The sequence below is a fragment of the Heterodontus francisci genome, chromosome 38 (assembly GCF_036365525.1).
Source record: "Heterodontus francisci isolate sHetFra1 chromosome 38, sHetFra1.hap1, whole genome shotgun sequence".
Taxonomy (NCBI): Eukaryota; Metazoa; Chordata; class Chondrichthyes; order Heterodontiformes; family Heterodontidae; genus Heterodontus; species Heterodontus francisci.
Window position 1 is genome coordinate 44,297,754 of NC_090408.1, and position 14,758 is coordinate 44,312,511.

Here is a 14,758-nt window from a genome sequence, read left to right on the forward strand (position 1 = left end):
GGGTGTGATTGCAGTGTGTTGGTCAGTGAGGGTGTGATAGCAGTGTGTGTTGGTCAGTGAGGGTGTGATTGCAGTGTGTTGGTCAGTGAGGGTGTGATAGCAGTGTGTGTTGGTCAGTGAGGGTGTTTTAGCAGTGTGTGTTGGTCAGTGAGGGTGTGATTGCAGTGTGTTGGTCAGTGAGGGTGTGATAGCAGTGTGTGTTGGTCAGTGAGGGTGTGATAGCAGTGTGTGTTGGTCAGTGAGGGTGTGATAGCAGTGTGTGTTGGTCAGTGAGGGTGTGATAGTGTGTTGGTCAGTGAGGGTGTGATTGCAGTGTGTGTTGGTCAGTGAGGGTGTGATAGTGTGTTGGTCAGTGAGGGTGTGATTGCAGTGTGTGTTGGTCAGTGAGGGTGTGATAGTGTGTGTTGGTCAGTGAGGGTGTGATAGCAGTGTGTGTTGGTCAGTGAGGGTGTGATTGCAGTGTGTGTTGGTCAGTGAGGGTGTTTTAGCAGTGTGTGTTGGTGGTGCAGTGGTTAGCACTGCAGCCTCACAGCTCCAGTAACCCGGGTTCAATTCCAGGTACTGCCTGTGTGGAGTTTGCAAGTTCTCCCTGTGTCTGCGTGGGTTTCCTCCGGGTGCTCCGGTTTCCTCCCACAAGCCAAAAGACTTGCAGGTTGGTAGGTAAATTGGCCATTATAAATTGCCCCTAGTATAGGTAGGTGGTAGGGAAATATAGGGACAGGTGGGGATGTATTAGAATTAGAACATTCCAGCGCAGTAAAGGCCCTTCGGCCCTCGATGTTGCGCCGACCTGTGAAACCATCTGACCTACACTATTCCATTTTCATCCATATGTCTATCTAATGACCACTTAAATGCCCTTAAAGTTTGTGAGTCTACTACTGTTGCAGGCAGGGCGTTCCACACCCCTACTACTCTCTGAGTAAAGAAACTACCTCTGACATCTGTCCTATATCTATCACCCCTCAACTTAAAGCTATGTCCCCTCGTGTTTGCCATCACCATCTGAGGAAAAAGACTGTCACTATCCTCCCGATCTAACCCTCTGATTATCTTATATGTCTCTATTAAGTCACCTCTCCTCCTCCTTCTCTCCAACGAAAACAACCTCAAGTCCCTCAGCCTTTCCTCGTAAGACCTTCCCTCCATACCAGGCAACATCCTAGTAAATCTCCTCTGCACCCTTTCCATAGCTTCCACATCCTTCCTATAATGCGGTGACCAGAACTGCACGCAATACTCCAGGTGCGGTCTCACCAGAGCTTTGTACAGCTGCAGCATGGCCTCGTGGCTCCGAAACTCGATCCCCCTACTAATAAAAGCTAACACACCATATGCCTTCTTAACAGCCCTATTAACCTGGGTAGCAACCTTCAGGGATTTATGCACCTGGACACCAAGATCTCTCTGTTCATCTACACTACCAAGAATCTTCCCATTAGCCCAGTACTCTGCATTCCTGTTACTCCTTCCAAAGTGAATCACCTCGCACTTTTCCGCATTAAACTCCATTTGCCATCTCTCAGCCCAGCTCTGCAGCCTATCTATGTCCCTCTGTACCCTACAACATCCTTCGGCACTATCCACAACTCCACCGACCTTCGTGTCATCCGCAAATTTACTAACCCACCCTTCTACACCCTCATCCAGGTCATTTATAAAAATGACAAACAGCAGTGGCCACAAAACAGATCCTTGCGGTACACCACTAGTAACTAAACTCCAGGATGAACATTTGCCATCAACCACCACCCTCTGTCTTCTTTCAGCTAGCCAATTTCTGATCCAAAGCTCTAAATCACCTTCAACCCCATACTTCCGTATTTTCTGCAATAGCCTACCGTGGGGAACCTTATCAAACGCCTTACTGAAATCCATATACACCACATTCACGGCTTTACCCTCATCCACCTGTTTGGTCACCTTCTCGAAAAACTCAATAAGGTTTGTGAGGCACGACCTACCCGTCACAAAACCGTGCTGACTATCTCTAATGAACTTATTCTTTTCAAGATGATTATAAATCCTGTCTCTTATAACCTTTTCCAACATTTTACCCACAACCGAAGTAAGGCTCACAGGTCTATAATTACCAGGGCTGTCTCTACTCCCCTTCTTGAACAAGGGGACAACATTTGCTATCCTCCAGTCTTCCGGCACTATTCCTGTCGACAATGACGACATAAAGATCAAGGACAAAGGCTCTGCAATCTCCTCCCTAGCTTCCCAGAGAATCCTAGGATAAATCCCATCTGGCCCAGGGGACTTATCTATTTTCACACTTTCCAAAATTGATAACACCTCCTCCTTGTAAACCTCAATCCCATCTAGCCTAGTTGTCTGAATCTCAGTATTCTCCTCGACAACATTTTCTTTCTCTACTGTAAATACTGACGCAAAATATTCATTTAACACTTCCCCTATCTCCTCTGATTCCACACACAACTTCCCACTACTATCCTTGATTGGCCCTAATCTAACTCTAGTCATTCTTTTATTCCTGATATACCTATAGAAAGCCTTAGGGTTTTCCCTGATCCTATCCGCCAATGACTTCTCGTGTCCTCTCCTCGCTCTTCTTAGCTCTCCCTTTAGATCCTTCCTGGCTAGCTTGTAGCTCTCAAGCGCCCTAACTGAGCCTTCACGTCTCATCCTAACATAAGCCTTCTTCTTCCTCTTGACAAGCGCTTCAACTTCTTTAGTAAACCACGGCTCCCTCGCACGACAACTTCCTCCCTGCCTCACAGGTACATACTTATCAAGGACACGCAGTAGCTGCTCCTTGAATAAGCTCCACATTTCGATTGTTCCCATCCCCTGCAGTTTCCTTCCCCATCCTACGCATCCTAAATCTTGCCTAATCGCATCATAATTTCCTTTCCCCCAGCTATAATTCTTGCCCTGCGGTATATACCTGTCCCTGCCCATCGCTAAGGTAAACCTAACCGAATTGTGATCACTATCACCAAAGTGCTCACCTACATCTAAATCTAACACCTGGCCAGGTTCATTTCCCAGTACCAAATCCAATGTGGCATCGCCCCTGGTTGGCCTGTCTACATACTGTGTCAGAAAACCCTCCTGCACACACTGGACAAAAACTGACCCATCTAAAGTACTCGAACTATAGTATTTCCAGTCGATATTTGGAAAGTTAAAGTCCCCCATAACAACTACCCTGTTACTCTCACCCCTGTCGAGAATCATCTTCGCTAATCCTTTCCTCTACATCTCTGGAACTATTCGGAGGTCTATAAAAGACTCCCAACAGGGTGACCTCACCTCTCCTGTTTCTAACCTCGGCCCATACTACCTCAGTAGACGAGTCCTCAAACGTCCTTTCTGTCGCTGTAATACTCTCCTTGATTAACAATGCCACACCCCCCCCTCTTTTACCATCTTCTCTGTTCTTACTGAAACATCTAAATCCCGGAACCTGCAACATCCATTCCTGCCGCTGCTCTACCCATGTCTCCGAAATGGCCACTACATCGAGATCCCAGGTACCAACCCATGCTGCAAGCTCACCCACCTTATTCCGGATGCTCCTGGCGTTGAAGTAGACACACTTTAAACCAGGTTCTTGCTTGCCAGTGCCCTCTTGCGTCCTTGTAACCTTATCCCTGACCTCACTACTCTCAACATCCTGTACACTGGCACTACATTTTAGGTTCCCATTCCCCTGCTGAATTAGTTTAAACCCCCCCGAAGAGCACTAGCAAATCTCCCCCCCAGGATATTGGTACCCCTCTGGTTCAGGTGAAGACCATCCTGTTTGTAGAGGTCCCACCTACCCCAGAAAGAGCCCCAGTTATCCAGGAAACCAAAACCCTCCCTCCTGCACCATCCCTGCAGCCACGTGTTCAACTCCTCTCTCTCCCTATTCCTCGCTTCGCTATCACGTGGCACGGGCAACAACCCAGAGATAACAACTCTGTTTGTTCTCGCTCTAAGCTTCCACCCTAGCTCCCTGAATTTCTGTCTTAAATCCCCATCTCTCTTCCTACCTATGTCGTTGGTGCCGATGTGGACCACGACTTGGGGGTGCTCCCCCTCCCCCTTGAGGATCCCAAAAACACGATCCGAGACATCACGAACCCTGGCACCTGGGAGGCAACATACCAACCGTGAGTCTCTCTCGTTCCCACAGAACCTCCTATCTGTTCCCCTAACTATGGAGTCCCCAATGACTAATGCTCTGCTCCTCTTCCCCCTTCCCTTCTGAGCAACAGGGACAGACTCTGTGCCAGATACCTGTACCCCATTGCTTACCCCTGGTAAGTCGTCCCCCGCAACAGTATCCAAAACGGTATACCTGTTGTTGAGGGAAACGGCCACAGGGGATCCCTGCACTGCCTGCTGGTTCCCTCTCCTTCCCCTGACGGTAACCCATCTACCTACTTCTTTTACCTGAGGTGTGACTACCTCCCCATAACTCCTCTCAATAACCTCCTCCGCCTCCCGAATGATCCGAAGTTCATCCAGCTCCAGCTCCAGTTCCCTAACGCGGTTCTCGAGGAGCTGGAGTTGGGTGCACTTCCCACAGATGCAGTCAGCAGGGACACTCTTGGCGACCCTTACCTCCCACATTCTGCAGGAGGAACATGCAACTGCCTTTACCTCCATTCACACTATTCCAAATTCCCAACAAATCTACTGAAAAACCAAAAAAACAAAAAGTCAAAACTTGTTAGGTTAGCAATCCAACGGACAGAACTTCTTAAATAAAAATCTTTCCTTATCAACACAACAGAGTCCTTTTTTTTTGGTTAGAGGAGGAGGGTGGGTGGGAGACATTACACGTGTAGTGTCAGGAATATGGAATTAGTGTAGGATTAGTATAAATGGGTGGTTGATGGTCGGCACAGACTCGGTGGGCCGAAGGGCCTATTTCAGTGCTGTATCTCTAAACTAAACTAAACACAGTGAGGGTGTGATAGTGTGTGTTGGTCAATGTGGGAAGGATGTGAAGTGTGGTGCAGAGGTTGTGGGAGGTGAAGGGAAGGTGGGTGAGGGGAGTTTTGAGTAGTCAGTGAGAGAACAGTATTCTTATCTTAACGGCTCTGGTGAGGTCATGGAACTTTAATCACTGACCCATCTCCTGGGAGCTCAGCTCCTGGCATTCACCTCAACAGTGACCTCTTCCCACTGGCAACTGAGAGCTTCGTGTTCGCCGGGGCATCGGATGGAGATGAGGGCTGCCGATGCACCTCACTGTATCTCGGGATCTCTCTTTACTGGTGAAATTTCCCTGTTGTCCTGGGTGCACCTCCCCTTTAAGAGGTGAGAACAGAAAATGCCGGAAATACTCTGCAGGTCTGGCAGCATCTGTGGAGGGTGAAGCAGAGTTAACGTTTCAGGTCAGTGACCCTTCATCAGAACTTTAAGCCACACTCCCCTCACCCCGACTGCGGCCCTGCTCCCTCTCTCTGGGGGTTGTTCCCAGACTCCACCTTTTCTCATTCTCGATTCAGCCATTAAAATTAGAATTCCAGTCAGCGTTTTTGTGAAGGAATTCACTGCTGCTCTCCTCACACCAGGGGAATCACAACTGGAAGACTCTGTTCCCATCTCCGCCGGAATCACTGGCACCTCCTGCTGATTTTTGGCCTCCCAAGGTTAGGGAACTGGAGCCTGTTGTAATTCGGAGCTTGTTCACAGCAGTTAATTAAAAGCAAACCTGCCCCATTGCTCCAGGTCTTTTCTTTGTCCGCTGGTGATTCTGTTTCTCTCTCTGGTCTGTCCTCGTGTTTTCTCAGGTTGAGATTGGAAACTGCCTGCTTGGAAATTATACAGGCCACTCGGCCCATCCACTCAGTGTTTACCCTCCACACGAGCAACTAGTCCCGATCACATTTACCCGCCTGTATCCTTATCCCTTCAATCCTGTCTCCTCTATTGCCCTCCCTCACCACTGACCCTGGAACTGAATCCCACAGCCCTGTGTGGAGAATTGCTGAATTGAGGCGTGGGGGAATTTACCCATTAATGGTCTGCATTCATGCCCCTTTTCCCCCCTCCTCTGCCCCCTGCCCCAGTCAGATGCTTTTAGGTATAAATTAGAGGGAAGACCGGTGCCGTGAAAAACTGCCAGTGGCAACGATTACCCAGGAAGCAGCTACTTGTTGGAATTGCTGCATCTCCCAGTCCATCCTGTATAATAGCATCGATCTCTTTGTCTATCAGTTTCCTGCTGTATTAATATTTAATTCAGTGCAGAATTGAAAATAATCTGACTCATTATCTGAATTATTCACTTATCTGAATAAGAGCATCAGAAAAACAGTGGCTAGAAACAGAAAGTGTTGTTTGTGTGAGAGCAATGAGTCACAGAGTGTCCAGAGCAGATCCTGTTTGTCTCTGTCCAACTCAAAGCCACTTTGCAAGGGCACTGCTGGGTTGATGGTGTCGAGTTGCTGCAGTGTGTTGGGTAATGCAAGCACTTCTGGGACCAGAGCTCGCACTGAGGTCGTGTCTCAGTCACATGGTAAAGCCAGAAATAGTGTAAGGTTGTGGCTAAATGCTGAATCAGAAAGCACTCGAGTCCAGACCTTGGAGCAAACTCACCAGATCCACGAGGGAACAAGGCTGATAATGTGAATTATGCCCAATAATCAGTTCCATTCTGCAGCATCTCAATTCTTGTCAACTCAATGGCTGCTTCTCTCCCACTCCTTCATTCCAGAGAACAGCCGATCTTCACCAGCAGAGCACATGTCTTCCAGATTGACCCAGCAACCAAGAAGAACTGGGTCCCAGCAGGCAAACAGGCCCTCACTGTTTCATATTTCTACGATGGGACAAGGAACAGTTACCGCATCATCAGTGTGGATGGAGCCAAGGTAAAGGGGGCTGTGGTTAGGGGTCGGGGGAGGGCAGCACTGCCCGCGGTGAGGGGCTGGGGGGCCGGCACTGCCCGCGGTGAGGGGCTGGGGGGCCGGCACTGCCCGCGGTGAGGGGCTGGAGGAGTGGCAGTGCCCGTGGTGAGGGGCTGGAGGAGTGGCAGTGCCCGTGGTGAGGGGCCAGCACTGCCTGCGGTGAGGGGCTGGAGGGGCGGCACTGGTGAGGGGTTGTTGGATGGGAGCAGCTGGGCAAGTGCATCTCTGTCAGCAGCTGTTTGGAGTCGGTGATCTCCTGAGCTTCCCGTCTGTGACTGTCCTGATTTAATGTTATGGATGAGGGATGTGAATGAATCAATGTCCGGGTGTGGTTTGCGAAGGAAGAAGCTGAGTCAGAACGACAGCTACAAGATGGGAGGCTGAGTTCCAGACAAAGGTAGCATGTGTCCTTAGACAGTGAAGAGGAACAGTGATGGCACGAGGAAGGGTCAGGGATCAATAACCCTGACTGCAGCAGCCTATCAGGAGAGGTCAGACTGTAATTACAGTCACTAGTCCAGTGATTGTTCAGTTTGATTGAATTTATTTTGTCCGTTGCTGTGTTCCATTCTGGCTTTTTTGGCCCAGAAACCGGTTTGTGAAATTCTGATGCTTTTTGCACCCAACAGAAAACTAGACAACTGACCGAAAGCTTCAGAAAAAACAGGTGCATCTCTTTAAACAATTACTGGTAACTGAGGGAGTGAGTGTATTGCAGCAACAATGGAGTTAGGGTCCTGGAGCTATTACACACATTATTAATTCACTGGGGGAGCAGGGCAAAAAACTGTTAAAAGGGTGGGATCATTGTGGAGAATTAATGACATTGGTGCAAAATCAGAGCATGAAATTGATGATCCGGTTGTCACAGTGATATTGACGCTCCCTCACCTCCCTTTCATTTCCTGCTCCCACTCCAACCCATAACCCCTGCACATTTTTCTATTCGTTCTTGGGATGTGGGTGTTGCTGGTGAGGCCGGAATTTAATGCCCTCCCTAATTGCCCTCGAGCAGATGGTGTTGAGGCTATTCTAACATTGGTGATTTTCCTTCCATTTGTTCATTGGCTTCGCTGGAAAACGTTGAGCCGATATTGGATTCCAGATCCCGGATCCTGTTTCCAGCTCCCGGCCTCTGCTCCCGGCTCCCACTGGATTCTTCTCCAGCATTGAATTCTGCAGTGGGAGGAAATTCCTCAGCCCACAAAGCTTGGAGAATTCCTGCCTCGATGGCAAAACAGCAGCAGCAAGAAGGAACTGTGAGGAGAGGCAGTGGGTAGAGATGGGGAGGGCGAGGCTGAGCCTGGAGGGCAAGAGTGATGGCAGAGAGTGAGCCCGGAGGGCGATGGTGGAGGGTGAGCCTGGAGGGAAGAGGGCGAGCCCTGAGAGCAATGGCAGAGGGCAAGGTGAAGGTGAACCTGGAGCTGCAGAATTGGACAGCAATCGTGAGATTCGGGTGTTTTTTGCTCCCGTTTAATGATGAGGCAGTTTGTGTAAAACTGGACTGCCCAGTTTGGAAGCAGCTGAGTGACGGTCAGTTTCTGTGTCGAGATCACCAGGTTGTGAGTAAGTTTGGATTTTATCTTCACAGAAACTCAGCCAAAACTGGATGCCTGGAAATAATTCAATTCTTGCTGTGTTGCCATGATTACATCACATTACATGCCAACATCCAAATGCTGCAGCACACGATCTTAAAGCTGTGCAATCGTTGTGAATTGTGTGATTTTTAAATACGGGCATCACAGGATGTAACCTGTGCTGAAATGCATCAGACTGGGGTTATACTGCTCACTGTGAGGCTCCCTCCCAATATCAGGGGAGCCTGGAGATTAGCTAATTAGTAGGTCCTTTCTGTTTTGAAAGATGAGTGAGAGGCAACTTTCTTGAGGGATAAGAGTCAGTGCGAAACATGCATGCAAACTGAGTCATGTGGGGGGTTGTGGGGACATCCGGGAGCAAAGGTTAAACTAGGGAAAGGTAAATTCAGGACGGAGGTCAGTGACAATATTGAAAATGCTGGTCCCTTTAATTAAACAGGACTCATTTCAGTGTTAATAGAGAGCAGGTCATGTTCATTATAGTTTTGTATTTAAGGCCTGGGTTTTTGCCCAGTTGGGGAGTTGCCTCTGGACAGAGAATTAGTCTAGAAGGAAAAAGTGGGAACTGATGTTTGGACTGAACTATGAATTTTCAATAAAACAGTTGTGGATCAGAGACTGTCATCGGCTTCCTCATTTTGGTGACTGGACATCTGTCTATTTAACAGTCAGGACGTTCTTGACAAACAGTGACCAACAGACAAAACGAAGATTTGGCTGGGAACACAGCCAGAAACCCTGTGACCTTTGATGAAGTAGTTGGATGGGCTTTCCAAAGGATGTGTTAGACACAGCTGCCTTCATCTGTGTCTGTCTTGTAATCTGCAAACCCTGGTGCAGCAATTACTCTCTGACTGTCCTCAGTGTGTCCAGTTACAGGAACAGACTTTGTGGAGTTCGCACAATAATATAAGGTCAGAGTCATTTACGGCACAGAAGGAGGCCATTTGGCCCATCGGGTCTATGCTGGCTGTCTGTATAGCAATCGAGTCAGTTCCATATTCCCGCTCTATACTCGCAGTCCTGCAAGTTTATTCTTTTCAAGTACCCATTCAATTTCCTTTGAAATCACTCATCATCTCTGCTTCCACCACCCTGTAGGCAGTGAGTTCCAGGTCATTACCACTCTGCATAAAACAAGTTCTTCCTCACATTCCCCCCCCCCCCACCCCCCGCATCTCTTGCCCAAAGCCTTATATTTGTGTCTCCCTAGTCCTGTATCATCAGCTAATGGGAAGAGTTTTCCTTTCTCTACTTTGTTTAAACCTATCACAATCTTGTACACATCTATCAAATCTCTCCTCAATCTCCTTTGCACCCAGGAGAACAATCCCAGCTTCTCCAACCTAACCTTGTAGTTAAAATCCCTCATTCCTGGAACCATTCTGGTAAATTTCCTCTGCACCCTCTCAAGGACCTTCACTTCCTTCCTAAAGTCTTGTGACCAGAACTGGCTACAATCCTCCAGTTGGGGCCTAACCAGAGCTTTATAAAAGATGCAGCATAACTTCCCTGATTTTGTACTCTGCCTCTATTTATGAAGCCGAAGATCCCATTTGCTTTACCAACCACTCTCTCAATATGTCCTGCCACCTCCAAAGAACAATGTACATGCATCCCCAGGTCCCTCACTTCCTGCACACTCTTTAGAACTGTGCCATTAGGTCACTGTTACTCAAGTGCTCCCCCACAGACACTTGGTTTGCTTGCCCACCTCATTCCCCACCAGATCCAGAAATGCCTCCTTCCTAGTTGTGCATCATACAGTTTCACACTCTGGTGATTTTTTTTTTAAAGAATTTGTTCATGCGATGAGAGTGTTGCTGCCAATGCCCCGCATTTATTGCCCATCCCTAACTGCCCTTGAGAATACTACAGTAATAACCTGCTTACCGATGCTTAGTTTGGGTTCCACCACGGCCACTCAGCTCCAGACCTCATTACAGCCTTGGTCCAAACATGGACAAAACATGAATTCCAGAGGTGAGGTTAGTAACTGTGCTCGACATCAAGGCAGCATTTCACTGAATGTGGCATCAAGGAGCCCGAGCAAAACTGAAGTCAATAGGAATCGGGGGGAAAACTCTCCACTGGTTGGAGTCATACCTAGTACAAAGGAAGATGGTTGTGTTTATTGGAGGTCAATCATCTCAGCCTCAGGCCATCACTGCAGAAGTTCCTCAGTGCAACCATCTTCAGCTGCTTCCTCATATCCTCTAATGTACCGTGAGCTTCCCAAAGTGTATCTCAGCTCATATTTCCATCTCCTTTTTAAAAATTCATTCTCAGTGGGCGGGCTTGTTGGCATTCATTGCTCTGATAATGTTGTGGTGAACTGCTGCTCTCCCGAACCATTGCAGTCACACTCCGACACTGAGTGTATGTATCACTTGACCTGAGAGGAAGTCAAAGGTCGATCACCTCTCTCATGACTTCCCTTTGTCTCATTATTGGGACTGTTTATTGATTCCAGTACTAATTAAGTGTGTGTGCAACTCCAACAGAATGTCATTCTTTAGTAAAGGCTACTTAATTTCACTTTAGGTTGCCACGTCCCTTTGTCTAATCCTGCAGCGCAAACTCGGATTGTTATCTGTAGTTCTGGCTAAGTTTCTAAGTTTTTCTCAGTGCTGTTGTAGGAGAGGATAATTCCCGGGATGTTCAGGAAGATGCCTTCCGAGGGAAGCCAGTGAAAACTGCATACGCCATCATTGTGACAACGTGGGAAATGTTAGAATGGTCCATGGAGGAGGTTGAGCATATTTAAAGACACATGTTGTGTATTTCTGGGTGCTGTTGGTCTTTAATACTGAAAATGCAAAATCTATATACTTATACAAGTCTCTGCTGATGAGAAAGAAAGACTTGCACTTCTATAGCACCTTTCACCTTCTCAGGACGTCCCAAACACTTTACCGCCAATGAAGTATTTTTGACGTGTAGTTACTGTTCTGTTTAGCATCCAAGGAATGGGTTTGAGAGTCAATAAGGGGGAAGGAGATGGGAGAGTGTGGTGTCATTGAGGTCTTGGAGTGAGGACTTTTATACCCTGGGCCTGTTTTCAGATGCACTTGTCCAGATTAAATAGTAGAAAATCAAGAGAAAAAAGGGAGGAAGGAACTTGAAACAATCACTACCACTGGAGAAAAAGTACTAGGAAAACTAAGGAGACTAAAGGCTGACAAGTCCCCTGGACCTGATGGCCTGCATCCTTGGGTCTTAAAAGAAGTGGCTGCAGAGATAGTGGATGCATTAGTTATAATCTTCCAAAATTCCCTAGATTCTGGAACGGTCCCAGCAGATTGGAAAACTGCAAATGTATCACCTCTATTCAAGAAAGGAAACTCAGCTACAAAGACTCATAGACTGTCTATTCCATGGCTGTAACTTGTTTTCCTTGACTATAAGCATTAAGCAAACTGTGGTCATGGGACAAGGTGTTGCATCTCCACCCCTGATCACGCTAAATAACACCCCACTGGAAGTGGTTAGCAAATTCTGCTATCTTGGGTCCACAGTGACAGACAATCTGTCCCTTTTTTTTTTATAAGGTGGCCTTTATACCCCAGGCCCCTTTTATATATTTTATGTCGAGGGGGCCTTTATTCCTCAGGCCCCCTTTATATATTTTTTATGTCGAGGGGGCCTTTATTCCTCAGGCCCCCTTTATATACACACTTATATTTTTAAAATAACTTTATTAAAACCAGATAAATAAACAAAAAAAACTCAAATTAAAATGCCATTCTCGGCGTCGACGATGCACTCCAGTCCCTGCGGTGCCCACCGGTCGCGGAAGGCCTCAAGCGTACCGGCGGACACCGCATGCTCCTTTTCCAGGGACACCCGGGCGCGAACGTAACCACGGAAGAGGGGCAGGCAATCGGGGAGGACGGACCCCCCGACGGCCCGCAACCTGGACCTGTGAATTGCCACCTTGGCCAGGCCCAGGAGCAGACCGACGAGGAGATCCTCCTCCCGGCCCAAGCCCCTCCGCACCGGGTGCCCAAAGATCAGGAGCGTGGGACTGAAGTGTAGCCAGAATTTGAGGAGCAGCCCCTTCAGATACTCAAATAGGGGCTGCAACCTCGCACACTCCATATAAATGTGGAACACGGACTCGTCCAGGCCGCAGAAAGTACAGCTGGCCTGGGAATCCGTGAACCTACTTAAAAGCCTATTGCACGGGACTGCTCTGTGCAGCACCCTCCACCCCAGGTCCCCGATGTAAAGGGGGAAGACTCCCGCATAGAGAGACCTCCATCGGGGTTTCCCCTCGCCGCCAGATGGCAACGCGAACCGCTGGGGCGTGTCCGGCCGGCTGACGAGGGCGAGGAAGTGGAGAGTGTGCAGGAGCAGCCCGTACAGGAAACCCCTCCGCGCCGATTGGAATGGCACGGAGGGCATTTCCGAGAGGCGGCTCGGGTTGTGCGGGACCGGCTCCCGAGGAGGGTTTCGGGGCCTGGGTCCGATGAGCAGTTCCGGCCGAGCGGGGGTCAGCACAATCTGTCCCTTGATGCAGAGCTCGATACACACGTTGGGAAAGCAGCTCCACCTTTGGCCAACTTGCAAAACGTGCTTGGGATAACATCAAGTTGACCCTTAGGACCAAACTCGTGTTCTCAGCACCTTGCTGTATGGCTGTGAAACACCGGGCGACTTATAGCTACCAGGAAAAGAAGCTCAATAATTTCCATATTCGCTGTCTGCAGTGCATTATGGGTATATCCTGGCAGGACAAAATCACAAATGTGGCAGTCCTCTCAAAGGCAGCACTCCCAAGTGTGTTGGCACTAATCAAACAGAAGGAGTTTCGGTGGATCGGACACGTCAGCAGGATGGAAGACGGTCACATACCCAAGGACCTTCTGTATAGTGAGGTAGTCAGAGCCAGACGACCAGTGGGGAGCCCAAAGCATAGTTGCTGGAGTTGGTAATGAGGAGAGGGTTTGATGAGGGAGTGTTGCGTGTCAGCCTGTGGAACCTCCCTCCTCTTTCCCTCCCTGCCCCCCCACCACCACCCCGGCAATACCTAATCAATAAAATTCATTGGAACCCAGAAACTTTATCGATCACCAAACTAAAGTCAGTGTGATGCACAAAGCAGTGTCAATGCAGAAAGGACAACTCTTTAATCATGGAGATCACAGCTGTGCTTGCATGAAAATTAAGCAAAAAGCAGGAAATTGAAACGCAATGGTGTGGAGGGGGGTGGGGGGAGCGGGGTGTGGCTGAGAGCAAAACTGTTGGAGCCTGGGGCCTGGGGCCTGGTAACCTGGGGCCTGGTAACCTGGAGCCTGGTACTGAGATGAGAAATGGAATGAGAACCAGTGCAAAAGGAGAACCCATTTTTAAAAGCCTTGCTGTAGCAACAGTTTTGTTTTGTTTGGCATTTTGCAAACCTGATGGCATTTCTCTGCATGTGTCTCCCAGGTGATTATAAACAGCACTGTCACCCCAAACATGACCTTCACAAAAACCTCACAGAAGTTTGGACAGTGGGCAGACAGCCGGGCAAACACGGTCTTTGGTCTGGGATTCTCCTCCGAGCAACAATTAACCAAGGTAGGAAACTGTGTGGGGGAGGACGGGAGAAAAGGGATGGGGTGTTGGGGGGGGGGGGGGGGGAGGAGGGGGTGTGAGTGAATGTGAGAATAAAGATGCCTCAGACAATATGGATTATTTTCCTGTTCTAGATCTCTCTCTAAACTGATGGATAATTTAACAGCGAGACGTTGTGATAGAAATCGCATCATCCCCATGTGGAGATGGTAATGTCACTGAGCTAGTAATCCAGTGGCCCAGGATAGTGGCCCCAGGGACACTGGTTCAAATCCCACCACAGCAGCTGGTGCAATTGAAATTCAATTAATTTTTTTAAAAACCTGGAATTGAAAGTTAGTCTCAGTAATGGTGCCATGAAACTATCAATGACTGTCAGTAAAATCCATCTCGTTCACTAATGGCCAGGAAATCTGCTGTCCTTATTCCAGACCTACAGCAATATGGTTGATCTTAACTGCCCTCTCAAAGGACCTGCTACTTCTCAAGGGCAATTGGGGATGGGCAACAAATGCCAGCCTTGCCAGTGACGCCCTCGTCCCATGTAAGAATATAAAAAAAACCTCCCCTTCTCTCTGTCTGCACCTGCTCAACATGGGGCTTGATAGGACCATCTGAATATTGCTCTTAATGGGCTAATATCTTTAGCACAAACCAGCCCAGAACCTAGTATCAAAAGCCCACTCACACACAAGCCTTAGAGTGGCTGGAATTGGG

The 14,758-nt window shown here is 48.4% G+C and overlaps 1 protein-coding gene across 4 annotated transcripts in view; it reads left to right on the forward strand.

Moving 5' to 3' along the window:
- homer2 (homer scaffold protein 2) overlaps positions 1 to 14,758 on the forward strand; it is a 105,060-nt gene that overhangs the window by 77,542 nt on the left and 12,760 nt on the right. For 3 of the 4 annotated variants that reach the window (XM_068018294.1, XM_068018292.1, XM_068018293.1), the window contains exons 2-3: positions 6,686 to 6,842; positions 13,913 to 14,044. In XM_068018294.1, the coding sequence (XP_067874395.1) occupies positions 6,686 to 6,842; positions 13,913 to 14,044 (289 nt within the window). The remainder of the gene's footprint in view (positions 1 to 6,685; positions 6,843 to 13,912; positions 14,045 to 14,758) is intronic. The other variant, XM_068018295.1, reaches the window with a different exon arrangement.